General features: G+C 45.4%; 1 protein-coding gene and 1 long non-coding RNA gene across 3 annotated transcripts in view; one reads left to right on the plus strand and one right to left on the minus strand.

Annotated features, from left to right (window-relative positions):
* The first annotated feature begins 1,248 nt into the window (after positions 1-1,248).
* Positions 1,249-15,576, plus strand: part of EGFR (epidermal growth factor receptor) — a 148,742-nt gene continuing 134,414 nt past the window's right edge. For both annotated transcript variants that reach the window (XM_083407008.1, XM_083407009.1), the window contains exon 1: positions 1,249-2,152. In XM_083407008.1, coding sequence (XP_083263134.1) covers positions 2,014-2,152 — 139 coding nt within the window. In that variant the 5' untranslated portion in view covers positions 1,249-2,013. The remainder of the gene's footprint in view (positions 2,153-15,576) is intronic.
* On the minus strand, positions 6,323-12,424 carry LOC310661324. The gene is made up of 2 exons (XR_014503902.1): positions 11,581-12,424; positions 6,323-7,754 (listed from the first exon to the last, which is right to left on the minus strand). It is a non-coding gene; the product is annotated as an uncharacterized lncRNA (long non-coding RNA).

Here is a 15,576-nt window from a genome sequence, read left to right on the forward strand (position 1 = left end):
AACTACCAGACTTTTAGAAGACATCTGAAGACAGCTCTGTTTAGGGAAGCTTTTAATGATTGACAGACTATTGTATTTTAATATTTTGTTGGAAGCCACCAGGAGTGGCTGGGGAAGCCCAACCAGATGGTCGGGGTATAAATAATAAATTATTATTATTATTATAAAACCAGTGAAGGCGGTGAAGGTCCTGTGTGAGTGCCTGGAGGCGGCTGGAGGATGGAAGGCAGCTAACAGATTGAGGTTGAAGCCTGACAAGACAGAAGGACTGTTTTTGGGGGACAGGGGCCGGGCAGGTGTGGAGGACTCCCTGGTCCTGAATGGGGTAACTGTGCCCCTGAAGGACTAGGTGCGTAGCCTGGGAGTCATTTTGGACTCACAGTTGTCCATGGAAGCGCAGGTCAATTCTATGTCCAGGGCAGCTGTCTACCAGCTCCATCTGGTACGCAAGCTGAGACCCTATCTGCCCACAGACTGTCTCGCCAGAGTTTGCATGCTCTAGTTATCTCCCTCTTGGACTACTGCGCTCTACGTGGGGCTACCTTTGAAGGTGACCTGGAAACTACGATTAACCCAGAATGCGGCATCTAGACTGGTGACTGGGAGTGGCCGCCAAGACCACATAACATCAGTCCTGAAAGACCTACATTGGCTCCCAGTACGTTTATGAGCACAATTCAAAGTGTTGGTGCTGACCTTTAAAGCCCTAAACGGCCTCAGTCCTGTATATCTGAAGGAGCGTCTCCACCCCCATCGTTCTGCCTGGACACCGAAGTCCAGTCTGAGGGCCTTCTGGCGGTTCCTTCATTGCAAGAAGTGAGGCTACAGGGAACCAGGCAGAGGGCCTTCTCAGTGGTGGCACCCGCCCTGTGGAATGCCCTCCCACCAGATGTCAAGGAAATGAGCAACTACCAGACTTTTAGAAGACATCTGAAGGCAGCCCTGTTTAGGGAAGTTTTAAATGTTTGATGTTTTATTGTGTTTTCAATGTTTTGCTGGAAGCCGCCCAGAGTGGCTGGGGAGGCTTGGCCAGATAAATAAGTAATAAATATTTTTAATTATTATTATAAGTGCCCTGTGATCTTTGGATGGTGGTACATAAATTTAATAATAATGATAATAAAAGTATAAATTCTGCTTTCCAGGATGACCATGCCCAGATGTTTAGGGAGGGAGGGAACGGGATGGTTAGGCCAAACTCACTTAGGGTGGCCTGAAAAGAAGCGGGCCGAAAGGCGCAAAGTAGGCTGGCCGGACCCCCTCGTCTCCCCGCTCTATGCCTGCGGGAGCCCTCGCTGCCTTCGCGTTCCCGGCGAGGCTTCCCACCCGCTTTCCTCCTCTCCACCATCTCCGGGGCTTGGAAAGTTGCAGCTGCCGGTCGGCGAGGCGGGGCAGCAGTCGCCGCAGATAAGGAGGACCACAGGCGGCGGCGGCGGCGGCGGCGCGGGGAGTGCGCGTGCGCGACGCTCAGCCCCGCTCAGCCCGCCCGACTGGAATTTCTCGCCCTTCCCACCGGCGGCTGCGCTGGGCAGGTACGAAGCTCCACCTGAAGGCAGCGCCGAGCGAGTCCTCCCGGGCCGCCAGCCGCGCTTCGTGCTCTCCCCGAGTCTCCCCCTGCGCCTCTTTCCCTGCTCGGCCGGAATCCTCCGAGGGAGCCGCCGGAGCGCCTGGAAACGCGGCGTCGACGGACCAGGGGAAAAGTTTTGCCGGCGACTTCGGCGCCGAGAAGGCAGGCAGCCGGGCGCGTCTTCCTCGACGCCGCGCCTCGTCGTCTTCGCCGCGCGCCAAGCAGCTCCGCTGGCCCGGCGCCTCCCGCGCACCTGGAGCGGGGCCGCCGCGGGGCCAGCTGCCGGGAGAAGCGGCCCGAGAGCCTCTTCTCGCTCCTCCTCCTCCTCCTCTCGGCTGCCGGAGAGCAGCGAGCGCGGCAGGCGGCGCCCCCCTGGCATGGTCCTGGGCGGCGCCGGAGAGGCAGCCCGGCGCGAGAGGCTTCGCTGAGGAGCCACCCGGCAGGAGATGGGGGTCTGCGGGGCTCGCTGGGCTTCGCTCGCCGGCCGAGGAGGAAACTTCGGGGCGAGGCGCGCGGCCGCCACCGCCGCCCTCCTGGTGGGGCTGCTGGCCGGCAGCTTGTGCGGCGCCGCCGAGGAGAAGAAAGGTGAGCGCGGAGAGGGCGAGGCTGGCGGGGAAGGGTCGGCGCGCGGAACTGGAGTCCGGAGGCGCCGTGGCTTAGTCAGGAGGGCGCTTTGCACGTGCTCCTCGGCAGTCAGCGCCCCTGATTTTGCCCGCCCTCCGAGTTAGTATTTATTTTCCCGCGGTGCTGGCCCAGACTTGGATAATTCCACTGTTTTCACCTGTGCTGAAATACTGACTTTTTGGGTTGTGGAATTGTCTTCTGGGGTTTTCCCTGGGCGCCAGGGAAGCCCTTGGTCTGGGCTCCCTACTCCAGACTGGCTCTATGTGGTGGTGGCTTTGCATCAGATGCCTCCCAGGTTATCATAGAACATTTGCCACAATTGTTTGATAGTAGTAATAATATTTGCTAATAGTAATCCTTTGTGGGGAGCTGCGACTGTGATGGCGATCAGTTGTTAGGTCTTGGAGGGAAAGCTCAACTGAGGTGAAAACTAGAGGTGGTACAAGTGCCACAGTTTCTTCTCGGCTTCCTGGATAACTTGCTGGCGACTTCAGACTTTTCTTAAATAACAGGACAGAGGCAACAGGAACAAGTTAGGCACACATTCCCACTATTCCCAGTGACCTCTTTGGAATGACCTTCCAAGAATGAGAGCCAACTTTGTCTGCCATTGAGGTGACATCCACCCCAATACAGAACTTGTCCCAGAATATTTCCTAGTTATTTTTCTTATTTTGTTTATATTCTAAAGTGCAGCCTAGCTTCTGTAAGGTTATGTCGTAATAAAGTTATTTGCTTTTAAGCTACCACATGATTCTCTGGGGTTTTACAGGAAGAGATTTGGCCACGAGAACAAATTGATAGTGGAGAGGTGTCTGTTGTTTATGTGTGGACTTTGTCAGTTTCACAAGGACCCAAATACCCTGTGAAGTGGTTCCTGCCCAGAGTTCATTATCCTTTTCCTGTAATGTGGGGAAAACCACCAGTGATTCATAGGAATGCCCAAGCCTAGCAACTAGCATTCCAGCCAGACTTGAGGTTTGCAAGTTCAGTGTGTTTGTATGCTTGGTTCCCGGTCCCAACCTTTTAAAATGACCTCTTTACTATCTGGAATAGTTAAGGAATAGCAGAAGGAATAGTTGAGACCAGTTCCTTTTCAACTCTGCTTTTCCTAAAAAGAAAAAGGGTTAGACGTTATTAATGTAAGTGGTTCCCAATCTATGATTGAAAGCCTTGTCAACCTCATAGGAACTTGCCTGGAGTTTCATCCTCTCTCCCTGTCTCCCTTCACTTGGCTTAATTTTAAGAGCTGTAACGAAAGTGTTCTGTTGTTGCTGAAAAACCAGTTTGAAAGCTGCAGCAGGGATGGTGGGAGAGAGTTTTGTGGTGGTTATTTTGATCTGTAAGTGGTTTCCCCTTTCTTCTTCTTCCCTTCCCTTTTGTGAAGTTTTTAGAGCAAGCAGCCAGCTCTATTTCCAGGCAAATTTACTTATTTTGGAAATCTGTCAAAAGGGGGGAAATGAAGATTTTCTTCTTTCTTTCCCCTTTTACTGCCTCTTTCCCGAGGGAAAAACCAGCAGCTAAAAAAATCTGATACATGAGCTGAGCAAAAGTAGTTTAAGCATTTCATGACGCTGGACAATAAAACTAACTTTGAAAAGGAGAAACGCCTCTCAGAGGAGCTCATTGCACAATCTTAACATCAAGACGTTTTTCTCTCTGCTCCAAACAGCAAGTTCATACCTGTTGGTGGTGATGTAATTGGGGCAGGGCTGCCTTTTTCTTTTCAGCAAACTCCCATCTACCTTTGTGTAGCTGTGGCTAGTCTGAGTTGGGTCCTTGTAGAATAAAACTGCAAAAAATGTATACTGAAAACAAAGCATTTAGCATTCTATACATATTTGATATAATACTATTAAGGGATAACTGCAGACAGGTTCTGGTATGGTCTATGGACTAACACATATTTTACTTAAAAAAAAAACTGGTGGCAGGAATAACTTTCTTGAGTCACCGGTGTAACTGAATTTGGGCTGCAGCTTCAGTTTTTAATGTTATGGTGGGGACGCATATTGTGTTTGTTTCACCCTCGGTGTTGGATACTGTCAAGGACAAGAGCGGATGTATCTGTTTTGACTTCATCTTGTTCCCATAGTTTGTCTGAAGATTTATAAAGCAATAGTTAGAGGTATTTCACATTGTATTTTTCCAGGGTATCATAAGGGGAAAAGACAAATCCCCGCCCTTAGGAGCTTACAATCTAAATGTCAACAGTGAAGGAATCTGGTGCAGTTACATCTTCAGTTCTGGGGGATTAAGAGATAAACTGGCTTAATAGTGTTATGTTGCTATCATGGTTCCAAATACATTCCACTGAGCACGGTGCCTGCTTTCTATTGGCAAATGCTAATAAGGGGCATGATCTAATATTCATTTGCTGTAGATAACAATAAGTCTGCTTCTATAAGTTTATTGGCTCCCAGTACATTTCCAGGCACAATTCAAAGTGTTGGTGCTGACCTTTAAACCCCTAAACGGCCTCGGCCCTCAATACCTCAGCCCCCGTCATTCAGCCCAGACACTATGGACCAGCTCTGAGGGCCTCTGCCAGCTCCCTCACTGCGAGAAAGGATGTTACAGGAAACCAGGCGGAGGGCCTTCTTGGTAGTGGTGCCCACCCTCTGGAACACCCTTCCATCAGATGTCAAGGAGTTAAGTACCTATGCAACCTTTAGAAGGCTTTAGGGAGGTTTTTAATATTTGATGTTTTATTATGTTTCTGTATATGCTGGAAGCTACCCAGAGTGGCTGGGGTACAATTAATAATAATAATAAATAATAATATTTTCTGCTATAAGAGTTGGAAGCATCAGTTCTGCGAGGAAAGGCTGTAAGTGCTTGTGTCTTTTAGATAAGGAAACATAATGGAGTTTAATAAGAGTATCAAAGATGTGTGGCTTCCAGTGGCGTATGGAGCCCTGGTGACACCCAGGGCAGGTGGGCACCAGCATGTGCACATTGTTCTATAGGGTGGGGCATGTGGGGCGGCATACATGCGTGCTGGCAGCAAAAGCAGTGCGGGGCTGAGCCACTTGTCCCTGCTGAAGGGTGGCTGAGGGAGAGGTGACTGGCGGACGCCAGCCCTGCCCTTTCTTTTCAGGGAGGCTAAGGGGGAGGTAGCAGGCATGGGGCTGGAGGGTGCTGCCCTTTGGGGTCCAGTGTGTCATCCCCAAGGTAGGTGCTGCCCGGTGCACCCTGCCCCTTCCACCACCCCATTCCTCCACTACTGGTGGTTTCCACTATATAGAGCACATCACCAAAACCTATCAAAATACCATAAAACCAGGAGTCTTTGGTCTGATCCAGTGAATTATTTATGAATGGCAAATTTTCTTATATGCTGGGAAAAGGCACATTAACTGACAATGTCCCATATAACAAGTATGCATGCTATACTGGATTCTGTTATCTCTCCCGTTATTCAAGTGTTTGTATTGTCCTGTTTGAAGTCACAGGTTCCCAGTATCAGTATTTTAAAGAACACTAGGTCAAACTCTAGTAAAAGTCAGAAGTAAATGTATGTCTTTTTAATATAGAATATATATTTTTATTAAGTTTTTACATAGTACATCTTTAAAAAATCATATGTTACCATTCTTATTTTTCTCTGACTTATCACTTGATAAGACATTATATCTCCACTCTCTGAACTGCCCATTTGTTTCTAATATCACACAAACTGTAAAATATAAACCTAAAAATAACATATTCTTCTTCTTCTGTTGCTCAAGATATAAATCCATCTCATACTGAAAAAGAATTAAAGTATTTTCTTAAGTAATGTGAAAAGGGTTTCCATTCTTCTACCAACACCTCATCATTAGAGTCTCTTAGTCTAGTGGTTAGTTTTGCCATTTTGGCATAACTTCTTAATCCAATTCTTCTCTTGTGGGTATTGCAGTTTCTTTTCCACTTCTGCACATATATAATCCTTGCTGCAATTGTTGCATACATAAACAGTTTTATCATTATTTTTGGTATCTCTGGCCTGAGCAAACCTAGCAAAAAAGCTTCTGGTTTCCCCCCTATTGTCGTTTTAAACATCTTACTTAATTCATTATTTATCATTTCGCAGTAGGCTTTTGCTTTCTTACAAAACCACTACATATGAATAAAAGTGTCATCAGCTTGTTTACATTTCTAATATTGTTTATTAGCATTCTTACATATTTTAGCCATTTTCATGGGTGTTATATACAATCTATATGTCATTTTCATATAGTTTTCTTTCAGCCCACTACAGCCAGTAAAATTAAGATCAGTTTTCCAAAACTTTTCACACTTAACCATTTCCATATTATGCCCTGGGCCAAGAGCCCAGTGAATCATTGTTGATTTTACCAACTCATCTTGTTTCCCATTCAGGCAACACTTTGTACATCTTGTAGATCAATTTCTCGTTGCCACTCAGTAATTCCTTTTCAACCCTCCACCTCCAAAACCTTTTAATGAATCTCTTAAAAAATATTCATACGTTTGATGATATCAAATCCAATATGATATCCATTCTTTTGTCTCTTTTTGACTTTTCATTTTACATTCCACCACCTTAAAACATAATAAATCTCTATATGTGCCCCATTTCTTCCTCATATTAATTTCCCCCCAAGAACTAGCTTCCAATGGGGACAGTCACAGGTTTTTCCCCTTTTCTAATAGGTCTTTATATTTATTCCATACCACATACAGACAACTTCTTATTGAGTGGTTCAGAAAATATTTATTTACCTTCACCTTTTCATACCATAAGTAAGCATGCCAGCTAAAACTGTTACCAAAGCCTTATAATAGTCTAACATTTTCCCATAATAAACAATCTTTTAACTAAGCCAAACAGGTTGCTTCATAGTATAGTTTTAAGTCCAGCAGGGCAAAAACCACTCTTGCCTTCATATCCGTTAATATTTTAAATTTTATCCTAGGTTTCCCCCCCTGCCAGATAAATTTGGAAATTTCTATTTTCCATTGTTTGAAGCAGCCCATATTGCTAAGAATTGGTAGTGTCTGCAATAAGAATGAGAGCTTTGGCCCTCTCTATATACTGTATATTTAATATAAAACACCATTTTAAACATATTAAACAGTAAAATTCAGATTCATTTATAAGAAAATACAAAACACAATTGTATAGAAAAGAGAAAGGGAAAAAAGAATAGAGAAAGAACAACTAAAAAGAGCCTTTATCACATTTATAACGTGCATATCTCATCATTTATCCACACATAGAAAGGCAGATTCTGTCAGCTCTCACCTCTTCTCCTGGTCTCCCACCCTGAGAGATCCTTCCTGCCCTGCTTTTCTCCTGCAAGAGCCTCTCTTGAACCCTGGCACCCAGAGCTGCCTTCAGGCGGACAATTATTCCTGGCTGCAAATATTCCAGTGCCAGAAACACAGTCTTGCTGCTACTGTGGCTCTCATCCCAGAGAGCCACGTGCGCTCTGGTGGCTGCTGTTGCACTTCAGTCCTGGTCTTCAGGGAACTGGCTGCAACTGGCCGCTGCTTCCCCGTCTCTGGAGAGAACTTGTCGATCTGGTACACCAACCCTTCAAGGTTGCACGCCACTCTGGATGAGGAGCAAAATGTTCATTTTAACCGTTGAGATCTGTTCCCAGTAGGGATAGATTCATTCTATTCCAGCTTTCCATATCTCATTTTAGACCATCCCATAATTATTTTGAAACAGTTTCATATTATTATTATTTGTAATCCAAATTCCCAGATATTTAACTTTTAAAAAATACTTTGATATGTGTTATTTCTTGCAGTATTTTACTTGTTTGTTCAACTATTTTTTTGGTCAATATTTTAGTTTTAATTTTGTTCATATAGATCCTGCCAAATCCCCAATTTTTAGAATCATCTCCAGTATTGTTATCACATTTTTGGTTGCATCTTCTAAAAATCCCAAAACCACATAATCCGCAAATGCCCTCAACTTATAACTTTGAAAGCCTAGTTGTATTCCTTGTATGGCAGAATTTTCTCTTATCTCAATACATAAAATTTCTGCAATCAAAATAAACAGTAATGGCGAAAGGGGGAAACTTTGCCTTGTACCTTTCATAACTTGTAACTTTCATAACCTTTCATAACTGTACATTTCTCTGTAGGTATTCCATTTACTTACTTTGTTAAGTAGTTCATGTAATTATAACATATCAAGCATGTGCAATCAAATTTCACTCCTGATATCAAACGCTTATGAAAATTATTGCAGTATGTTGGGAAAACTGCAGTTCAAATCATGCAGTTCTGTTTTCCTCAGAGCTTGGTGTTCTATATAATTTCTTTTTAAATGGATGCAAATGCCTACAGTCCTTTAATTTACCTGTATAATAGCCAGTTAGTACTCTTATGGTATAACCTTTTAGTGTCTTAAAATATATCCATATATGCATACCGATGTATATCACATATACAGTATTTAGTTCTTTCTCATAAGCAGCTTCCTAAGAGTAAACCAAGGTACGGTGCTGGCCATTCTCCAGTGGGCCACTAAGCTGCGGGTATCCTCTTCCCAGGCCCCTGTGGGCAAGTGTGAGGAGGCACCTCTCTTTGGAGTGGGGGGGGGGCAGCTCAGAGACCAGGGGCAGTGGCTGCCCGGAGGACTCCCAAGTAGAGGGGAGAGGAGGCTGAGGTGGCACTCCATAATCTGGCAGTCTGGGAACTGGCAGCCACAATTGCCTGGTACAGAACTGTTGCACGGCACAAAAATTGTGCTGAGATGTATTGTGCTGAGAGGCAAACTGCTGATGTCTCTTCCAGAGCCCTTTAGCCACTAGCTACATTGGTACAATGAAGTGCTTTTTATATTTGGTTTGTTAACATAAGATTGTTACGTTACATTGGCATAAGCTACTATGTTGTAGCTCCTCTCTATAGATCTTGGGGTGCCAATTATTTATATGTATAGTTGAGGTAAAGAGGGGACATAGAGGAATCCTGAATAATCCAGGTATTTACTAATCTCATTAGAGTGTTTAGAGCTTTAGAAACATCAGAAAACAGGATCCCTGCCTGCCCTGGAGACTTTGCCATATGAGAGAACTTGTTTGGATCAGGGAGAGTCCATTAAGGAGTATTGCATTGCATATACCTGTGATGTCCTGAAATCTGTACCAGTTTAGTCAAGAGTACATCACTCTTATTCAAATTAATCTGCTTCCAAATTTACATTTGTTCTCCTTTTGGTGAAACTGGCTTGAATATCGTACAGAGTTTTTCGATAGTCAGTTAAGAAAGTATTTTAAATAAAGTTGCATTTATTACATTACTTGTAATACATTTTTTCAAGACCTAGTACCTAGTAATTTTAACAAGACATTTTAAAGCTATCTAGTCAAGTCTAATTCCAGGGTAATATAGGCTAATAAAGGCTTGGACATTCAGGTTGGGCTAATGAGGTTTAAAGCAGGAAAAGCACAATGGAGGAATTCTGCATTGAAGTAGAGGATTCTCTAGGGTTCATTAAAATGCTTCAAAATGTGCATGTACTTTTGGCCAAAGTATAGTGCTCCATATTTACATGTCAGCAGCACTTGGTGGAGGTGGTTGGATAAAAGCCTCTATGGACTCTCTTGTTAATGTGGTCTTCTCAGAGCCTGTGGTAGAACTGCTTGTATGGAATTTTCTCGTGCCATAACACAGATATTAAAGGAACGAGGTAGCAATGCATCTTGGTAGCAGGCATTGTGTTGATGAATGATTTACCTTCATAACACCTTAAGCAACATCTTTCATTCTTATCTCTTGAGTGTGGTAACACAAAGTGGCTCAAATCAGATGTATGGTTTGTGATTGTGAGAATGAGCTGCACCAAGCTTTGGACTTCCATCCACTGCCTCTGAGGACAGAGTTAAGCAAATTTAAACCCATATGTGCTTTTAATGTCTCCTAATCCTGTGCTGGCCTTCACACACCATGTCCCAATGTATGTATTATAAGTGTTAGATACTCATTCTCCGCCCCACCCCCTAAGTAAATGCAAATGTAAAAAGTGTACTAAAATAAAAGGGTGGAGGCAGAGTAATGGTAAATGACTTGTTCAAGCAGTTTGGCCAGATATTTCAACATTGCCTTCAGGAAAGAAATAAGGGATTGCCTAAGTTAGTAACTAGTTTCTTGCAGTCAAGCTGAGGCATATTCCAGTTCTTTTTAAATGAAATAATGACTAGAGATAAAGAACATCTAGAAATTTAATGTGACAAACTGCACAACATTTTGTGTTCTGTGACCTTTGTGTGCTTAGGCGTGTCTTTTTGACTGAATTGTCTGGCATTTTGAACTTGGATAATGCCAGACAAAGATTGCATTTCAGATAATATTAAGAATAGTAGGAAAACCGTGTTGCATACTGGGTTCGAGTCAAGGCTGGCCCAAGACATTTTGGCACCTAAGGCAAACTGCAAGATGGCGCCTTCCTCCCCACAAGGGAAGACGGGGTGAGTGAAGATCTACACCAGGCACAAGGCCATAAAAATAAAGATCTGCATCGGGATCTGCTGTCCCTGTGAATCCTGCTGCCTAAGGCATTCGCCCCACCTTGCCTCATGGGTGGGCTGGCCCTGGTTTGAGTAACAATTCAGAAATGGAAAGGGGCTTCAGAAACTTAATCCAGCAATTTAGAAATCCTTAAGCCATTGGGAGTGGAGTGCCCCCACACACCACAAATTTCACCTTTGCTCATAATAGCTCTGCATCAGCTCTCCTCTGCATTTTCCTTTGTCTCACTCTTTCAGAAACTTGGAAAAAAGAAAACAGCAACTGAGAATATAAGTCAAGGGTTGGTACTAAAACTGTTTCTCAGGACTCTGGGAAATATTTTTTATTCTTCTTCATTGACCAGAAAAGAAATCTGTAGTTCCCAGAGTTAAGCCAAAGACTGTTTTTAACTAGTTCTTCACATTGTAACAAAGAAAACTGAGGATAGTTAAATTCTACACTGCCTTTTCAGGGAGTTGTGTTGTTTAGTTTCCTCAGTCTCTTCTGCAAGGAATAACAGCAAAAGTACAATTCCCAGAATTTTTGAGGACAATATAAGATTTATTATGCAATCTTTGTTGCAGTGAGGTGGAAGCCTAGGCACTGAAGCCCACACACAGTATTAGTTGTCTTTGCGAACAAGTGTGTAAATCATGGTGTTGATTGGTTCCAAATTATGTGTTGGTTCACACATGCATGTTCACTTGATTTATCTGCTCCATGTGTGACTTGAATCCATTTGAGTCTGAGCTGATAGTTGTATTTTTAAATACAAGGGACATAAAATACAGAGTTATCTATCTCAATGTTGTTGCATAAGCAAATAGACCACCATAGATTTACACCTTCACTTGATATTATTGCCAAGTGATAAATGTGCATGGGACAAAGCCTTATTCCACACTCACTAGATCAGTAGCCAGAAATGTTTGATGTAGCGAATCCCACCGCTAATCACCAATTACTAAAGTAGCGGATTCACCCAGCTAACTGCCCCCAATTAAATATATTGGACCCACCTCATGGTACGCCAATTAAATGAATGTCTGCAATATACTACAGGCTAGTGGGGGGGGGGGCGTCTTGTGTGAGGGAAAACTTGGCAGGAGCTGGACAAACAAGAAAAGTTTTATTTACAAAAAGAATTGTGAAACGAAGTTGAGTCAGGGGATGTGTTCTTTCAGGTAGAAGTTAAACTAAATACAAGGATGTCACAGGCTTAAACGCAAAAGTATATGCACAATGTTTCTTAAAATTCAGTTACTCAGTAATCAGTTGTTACACTTCAAATAGATGTTCAGGTTTCTAGAATAGGTGATAAAATGCTTGACTCGAGTTCTTTAACTTCACTCTTATTTCTTGACATAGTTATGACGGGTGTTAAATACTTTTGACACAGCACCACTTCCTTCCCAGCTTAATGAGGGAGGGGCACTTCTGATCATTTACCCTCTCTCTTACTTAGCAGTCCCACTCCTGGGGTATTCTGATCAGTATAACCGACCCAGGGGGTCTCCTTTACCTAGAAGAACTCTCCCCTCCGGGCTAGGATGAGGCCCAGGGAGTCCTTCTCCCTCTCCCGCCTCAGACTCCCGGCAACTCCTGTCTGTATACCTTCCTCAGACCCTCAACCCCCTCTTCCTCTCCAAGCTGCAAGGCTCTTGCCTCTTGTTATAGAGTTTCCTCAGTGCGAATGTTCTACTCAAATCAGAACCAGTTCTCCCTATCTCCCAGTAATCCATAATCCCTGTCTTCCAATCAAATCAAGCCCTATCCCTCAACCTGAAGCCTATCTCTCAGCTCAAATCAGGCCCTATCTAACGCTCTCCCTCAGAAACTGCTCTTTTTATTCTCTTGTTGCCAATCAGAGAGAGGCTCCAGTCCTCTGGTGGAATTTCTGATGGACTGCTTCGTCTGGCTCTGCTCTGGCTCTGCCGTCCGTCACATTAAACAATTGATGATGCGTCATAGTAGTAGAGTGGTACCTCGGGTTACAGACGCTTCAGGTTACAGACTCCGCTAACCCAGAAATCGTGCTCTGACGGCGCGGCAGCAGCGGGAGGCCCCATTAGCTAAAGTGGTGCTTCAGGTTAAGAACAGTTTCAGGTTAAGAACGGACCTCCGGAACGAATTAAGTACTTAACCCGAGGTACCACTGCAGTATATATTCTTCACACTAACCAATATTGTTATGAATGATTTGTACTTGATGCACTCCATCCATAAGCTCACCTCTTCCATTTCCTGTTTCCATTGCCACCTGTCAATTTCCAATTTTAAATGAGCAGAAGGAGCAAAACATGGCCTTACTTTCCCAATTGCCGTAGTCTCTTGCTTCACTAAAACACTGCTGGCTTGCTTGAGGCATCAGAAATCGCCTTATGAACTCTTTCCATGCCTTCTAATACTTCTGGAATGGGTTGCACCTGCATTACTCTTGCGTTCTATGTGTAGCACACCATAATCTGAATTATCACAGGCTGTGGTCTTCTGTTATGTGGGTTTATCTGTTTGGAACCTATGCTTATAGAGAAAAATGTTGCAATGCAGAGTGTTGCTCTAATTGACATTTGAGCTCCTCCCTGAGATTCTCTGAATTGCTCTGTATAATAAATAAAAATCTGGTGTCTTTCAAAACCAGCTTTGTGAGAAGAGGACTTTTTGCAATAAATGGACATGCAGCTAAGACATTTTGAACACATACTCTGTGTTTAAAAGCTATTGATTTAAAACTGGAGGGATTGAGAGAGATTTTGTGACCGAGAATGTACACAGGGCCAAAACAGACAAGACACAGGAGATCTGTGATTAGTTCTCCTAATAATTATGTTTTTCACCTTTACAAAATTGTTGTTTTACTTCACCATATCTTAACCTATTACAGTATTTGTAAAAATGGATTCCAAATATCATTGAATTTGTCCATGGCAAGTCTGTGTTTATATGCAAGTTGTTCATATGTTGCGAGTTTGTATAAGTCTTCAATCCAGTTGTAGAACGGATTTTTATTTTTATTTTTTCAATTCATAAGTGTCAGAGCTGGCTCCGGGTCCCAGCTCACCAAGGACCAACGCTAGCCGGTAGTACAGTATCAAAGTCTTTATTGAAGAATAGTCTCCATTTACAAATCTCAGCGTCCCAGCTCTACGTCTGAGCTTTAGACCGGCGAAGCTCTATCTGGATCTCCGCCCCCTGTGCACCAGCTTAAAACTCTAATCTTACTCCACCTCCTCCTTCTCTCTCTCTTCCTCTGGGTCTTACTACCCCCCGGGGTCTCTTCCCTCCTGGACTCTTCTGACGCAGAGCTGGACCCCTCTGACTCCTCCCCCTCTCTTCGGCGGGCTTTAGGACCTGGCTCCCTACCCGGGCTGCCCACCTTGCCGCCCTCCTGTACATTTGAACTTGGCGCGCGCGCGCGTTTAACTTTCCTGATGACCGTTTCCTCGCTCCCTGACGAGGGTGTGGCCACTCCTGCTTCACGCTCTCCCTCTGCCTGCGCGCTCCCTGATCCCGATGCCTTGGACTCCTCCCCCCTACTGCACTCTGGGGGGGAAGCTGGTCCGGATTTCCAGCTGTTACTCTCTGAGTCCCCTCTGGCCCCTTCTTCCCGAGGTGTCCCCCTTGCCCTGACCATGGGGGCCCCTTTCTGTGAATCCTCCGAGTCACTGGAGAGACTCAGAGACCTCGGACTACTGTCGCCGCTGACATTTCCTTCCGACTCCTCCCCCTCGCTCTCCGTTTCTTCCCTCTCCTGTGACTCTGCTCCTGAACCCCTGACATCCATCCCCCCCTCGAAGCCCCCCCTTCCCCCCTCCCCTTCCTCCGGCGGGGGTGCTGGGTGCTCCGTCGTTGTGGGGGTGAATGGTGGATACAGTTCGTCCCCCGTGGCGTGCATCCAGTTAGAGAAATCCGGCTCGTCCTCCATGTCTTCGCCGACCTCGTTCTCCTCTGCTTCCATCTCCGTGCCGCCATGCTCGAACCCAACGTCCTCCCCCATCACGTCCATGTCCCTCTCACCCTCGTTCCCCTCTGGGTCCGTTCCCTGCCAAGGGCCCCTCAGCCACCTCTCCTCTCCTCGATTGTCCCACCAAAACGAGCGGTCTGAGGCAAACCCCGAGGGCGAGCCCTCCGGTGAACGTGTTTCTAATGCTGGTTCTTCGTCCGATGTGAATCCCTGGAACGTGCTGGTAGAAAGCGTGGGTGTGAAAAGCCAGTCGTCGAAATACTCGGCTGGCATGGGCCTGTGTGGGAACAAGGCATGAAACTCCTCTTTGAGGAGAGGCTCGTCCAGGGCATAGTCCGGCACCCAACTGTTGGCGCTGGCCGGGGTACCTTCCCTTGCGAGAAAATATTCTACTCCCTCCTCCCCCCATCTCGAGTCCAAAATCTCTGTGACCTGGTTGATGGGTTCTCTTCTTGGCGACTCCCTCCTTGGGGGGGCCTCCCTATACGGGTCTGGTGCCGTGCCCTGCGCCTGAAATCGGTGAGGTGCTTTGTAGGGCGTGAGCACCGACCTATGGAATACTGGGTGCATTCTGGATCCTTCCGGAAGTGTCAACCGGAAGGCCACCGGATTGATCTGTGCTTCAACTCGGTAAGGTCCTAGTTGCTTATGTCCGAGTTTCTTCTTAGCTAAAGATCTGGTCGGCACTGCGTGGGCCGCTAACCACACCCAGTCTCCCACCTGTATGTCTTCACCAACCCTCCTGTGCTTGTCAGCCTGCAGTTTGTATGCGTGCTTTGCAAGCTCTAATTGCCTCCTAAGCTGATCGTGGACTTCCTGCAATTCCGCCGCCAAGACTTCCGCTGCCTGTGGCTCCCCCTCCCCCAGTTTCTCTAATCCCGGGAAGGTTCTGGGATGCCTCCCGTTGTTGGCGAAGAACGGCGTCACCCCTGTGGACACG

This window comes from Podarcis tiliguerta (genome assembly GCF_965153285.1).
Source record: "Podarcis tiliguerta genome assembly, chromosome: 12".
Taxonomy (NCBI): domain Eukaryota; kingdom Metazoa; phylum Chordata; class Lepidosauria; order Squamata; family Lacertidae; genus Podarcis; species Podarcis tiliguerta.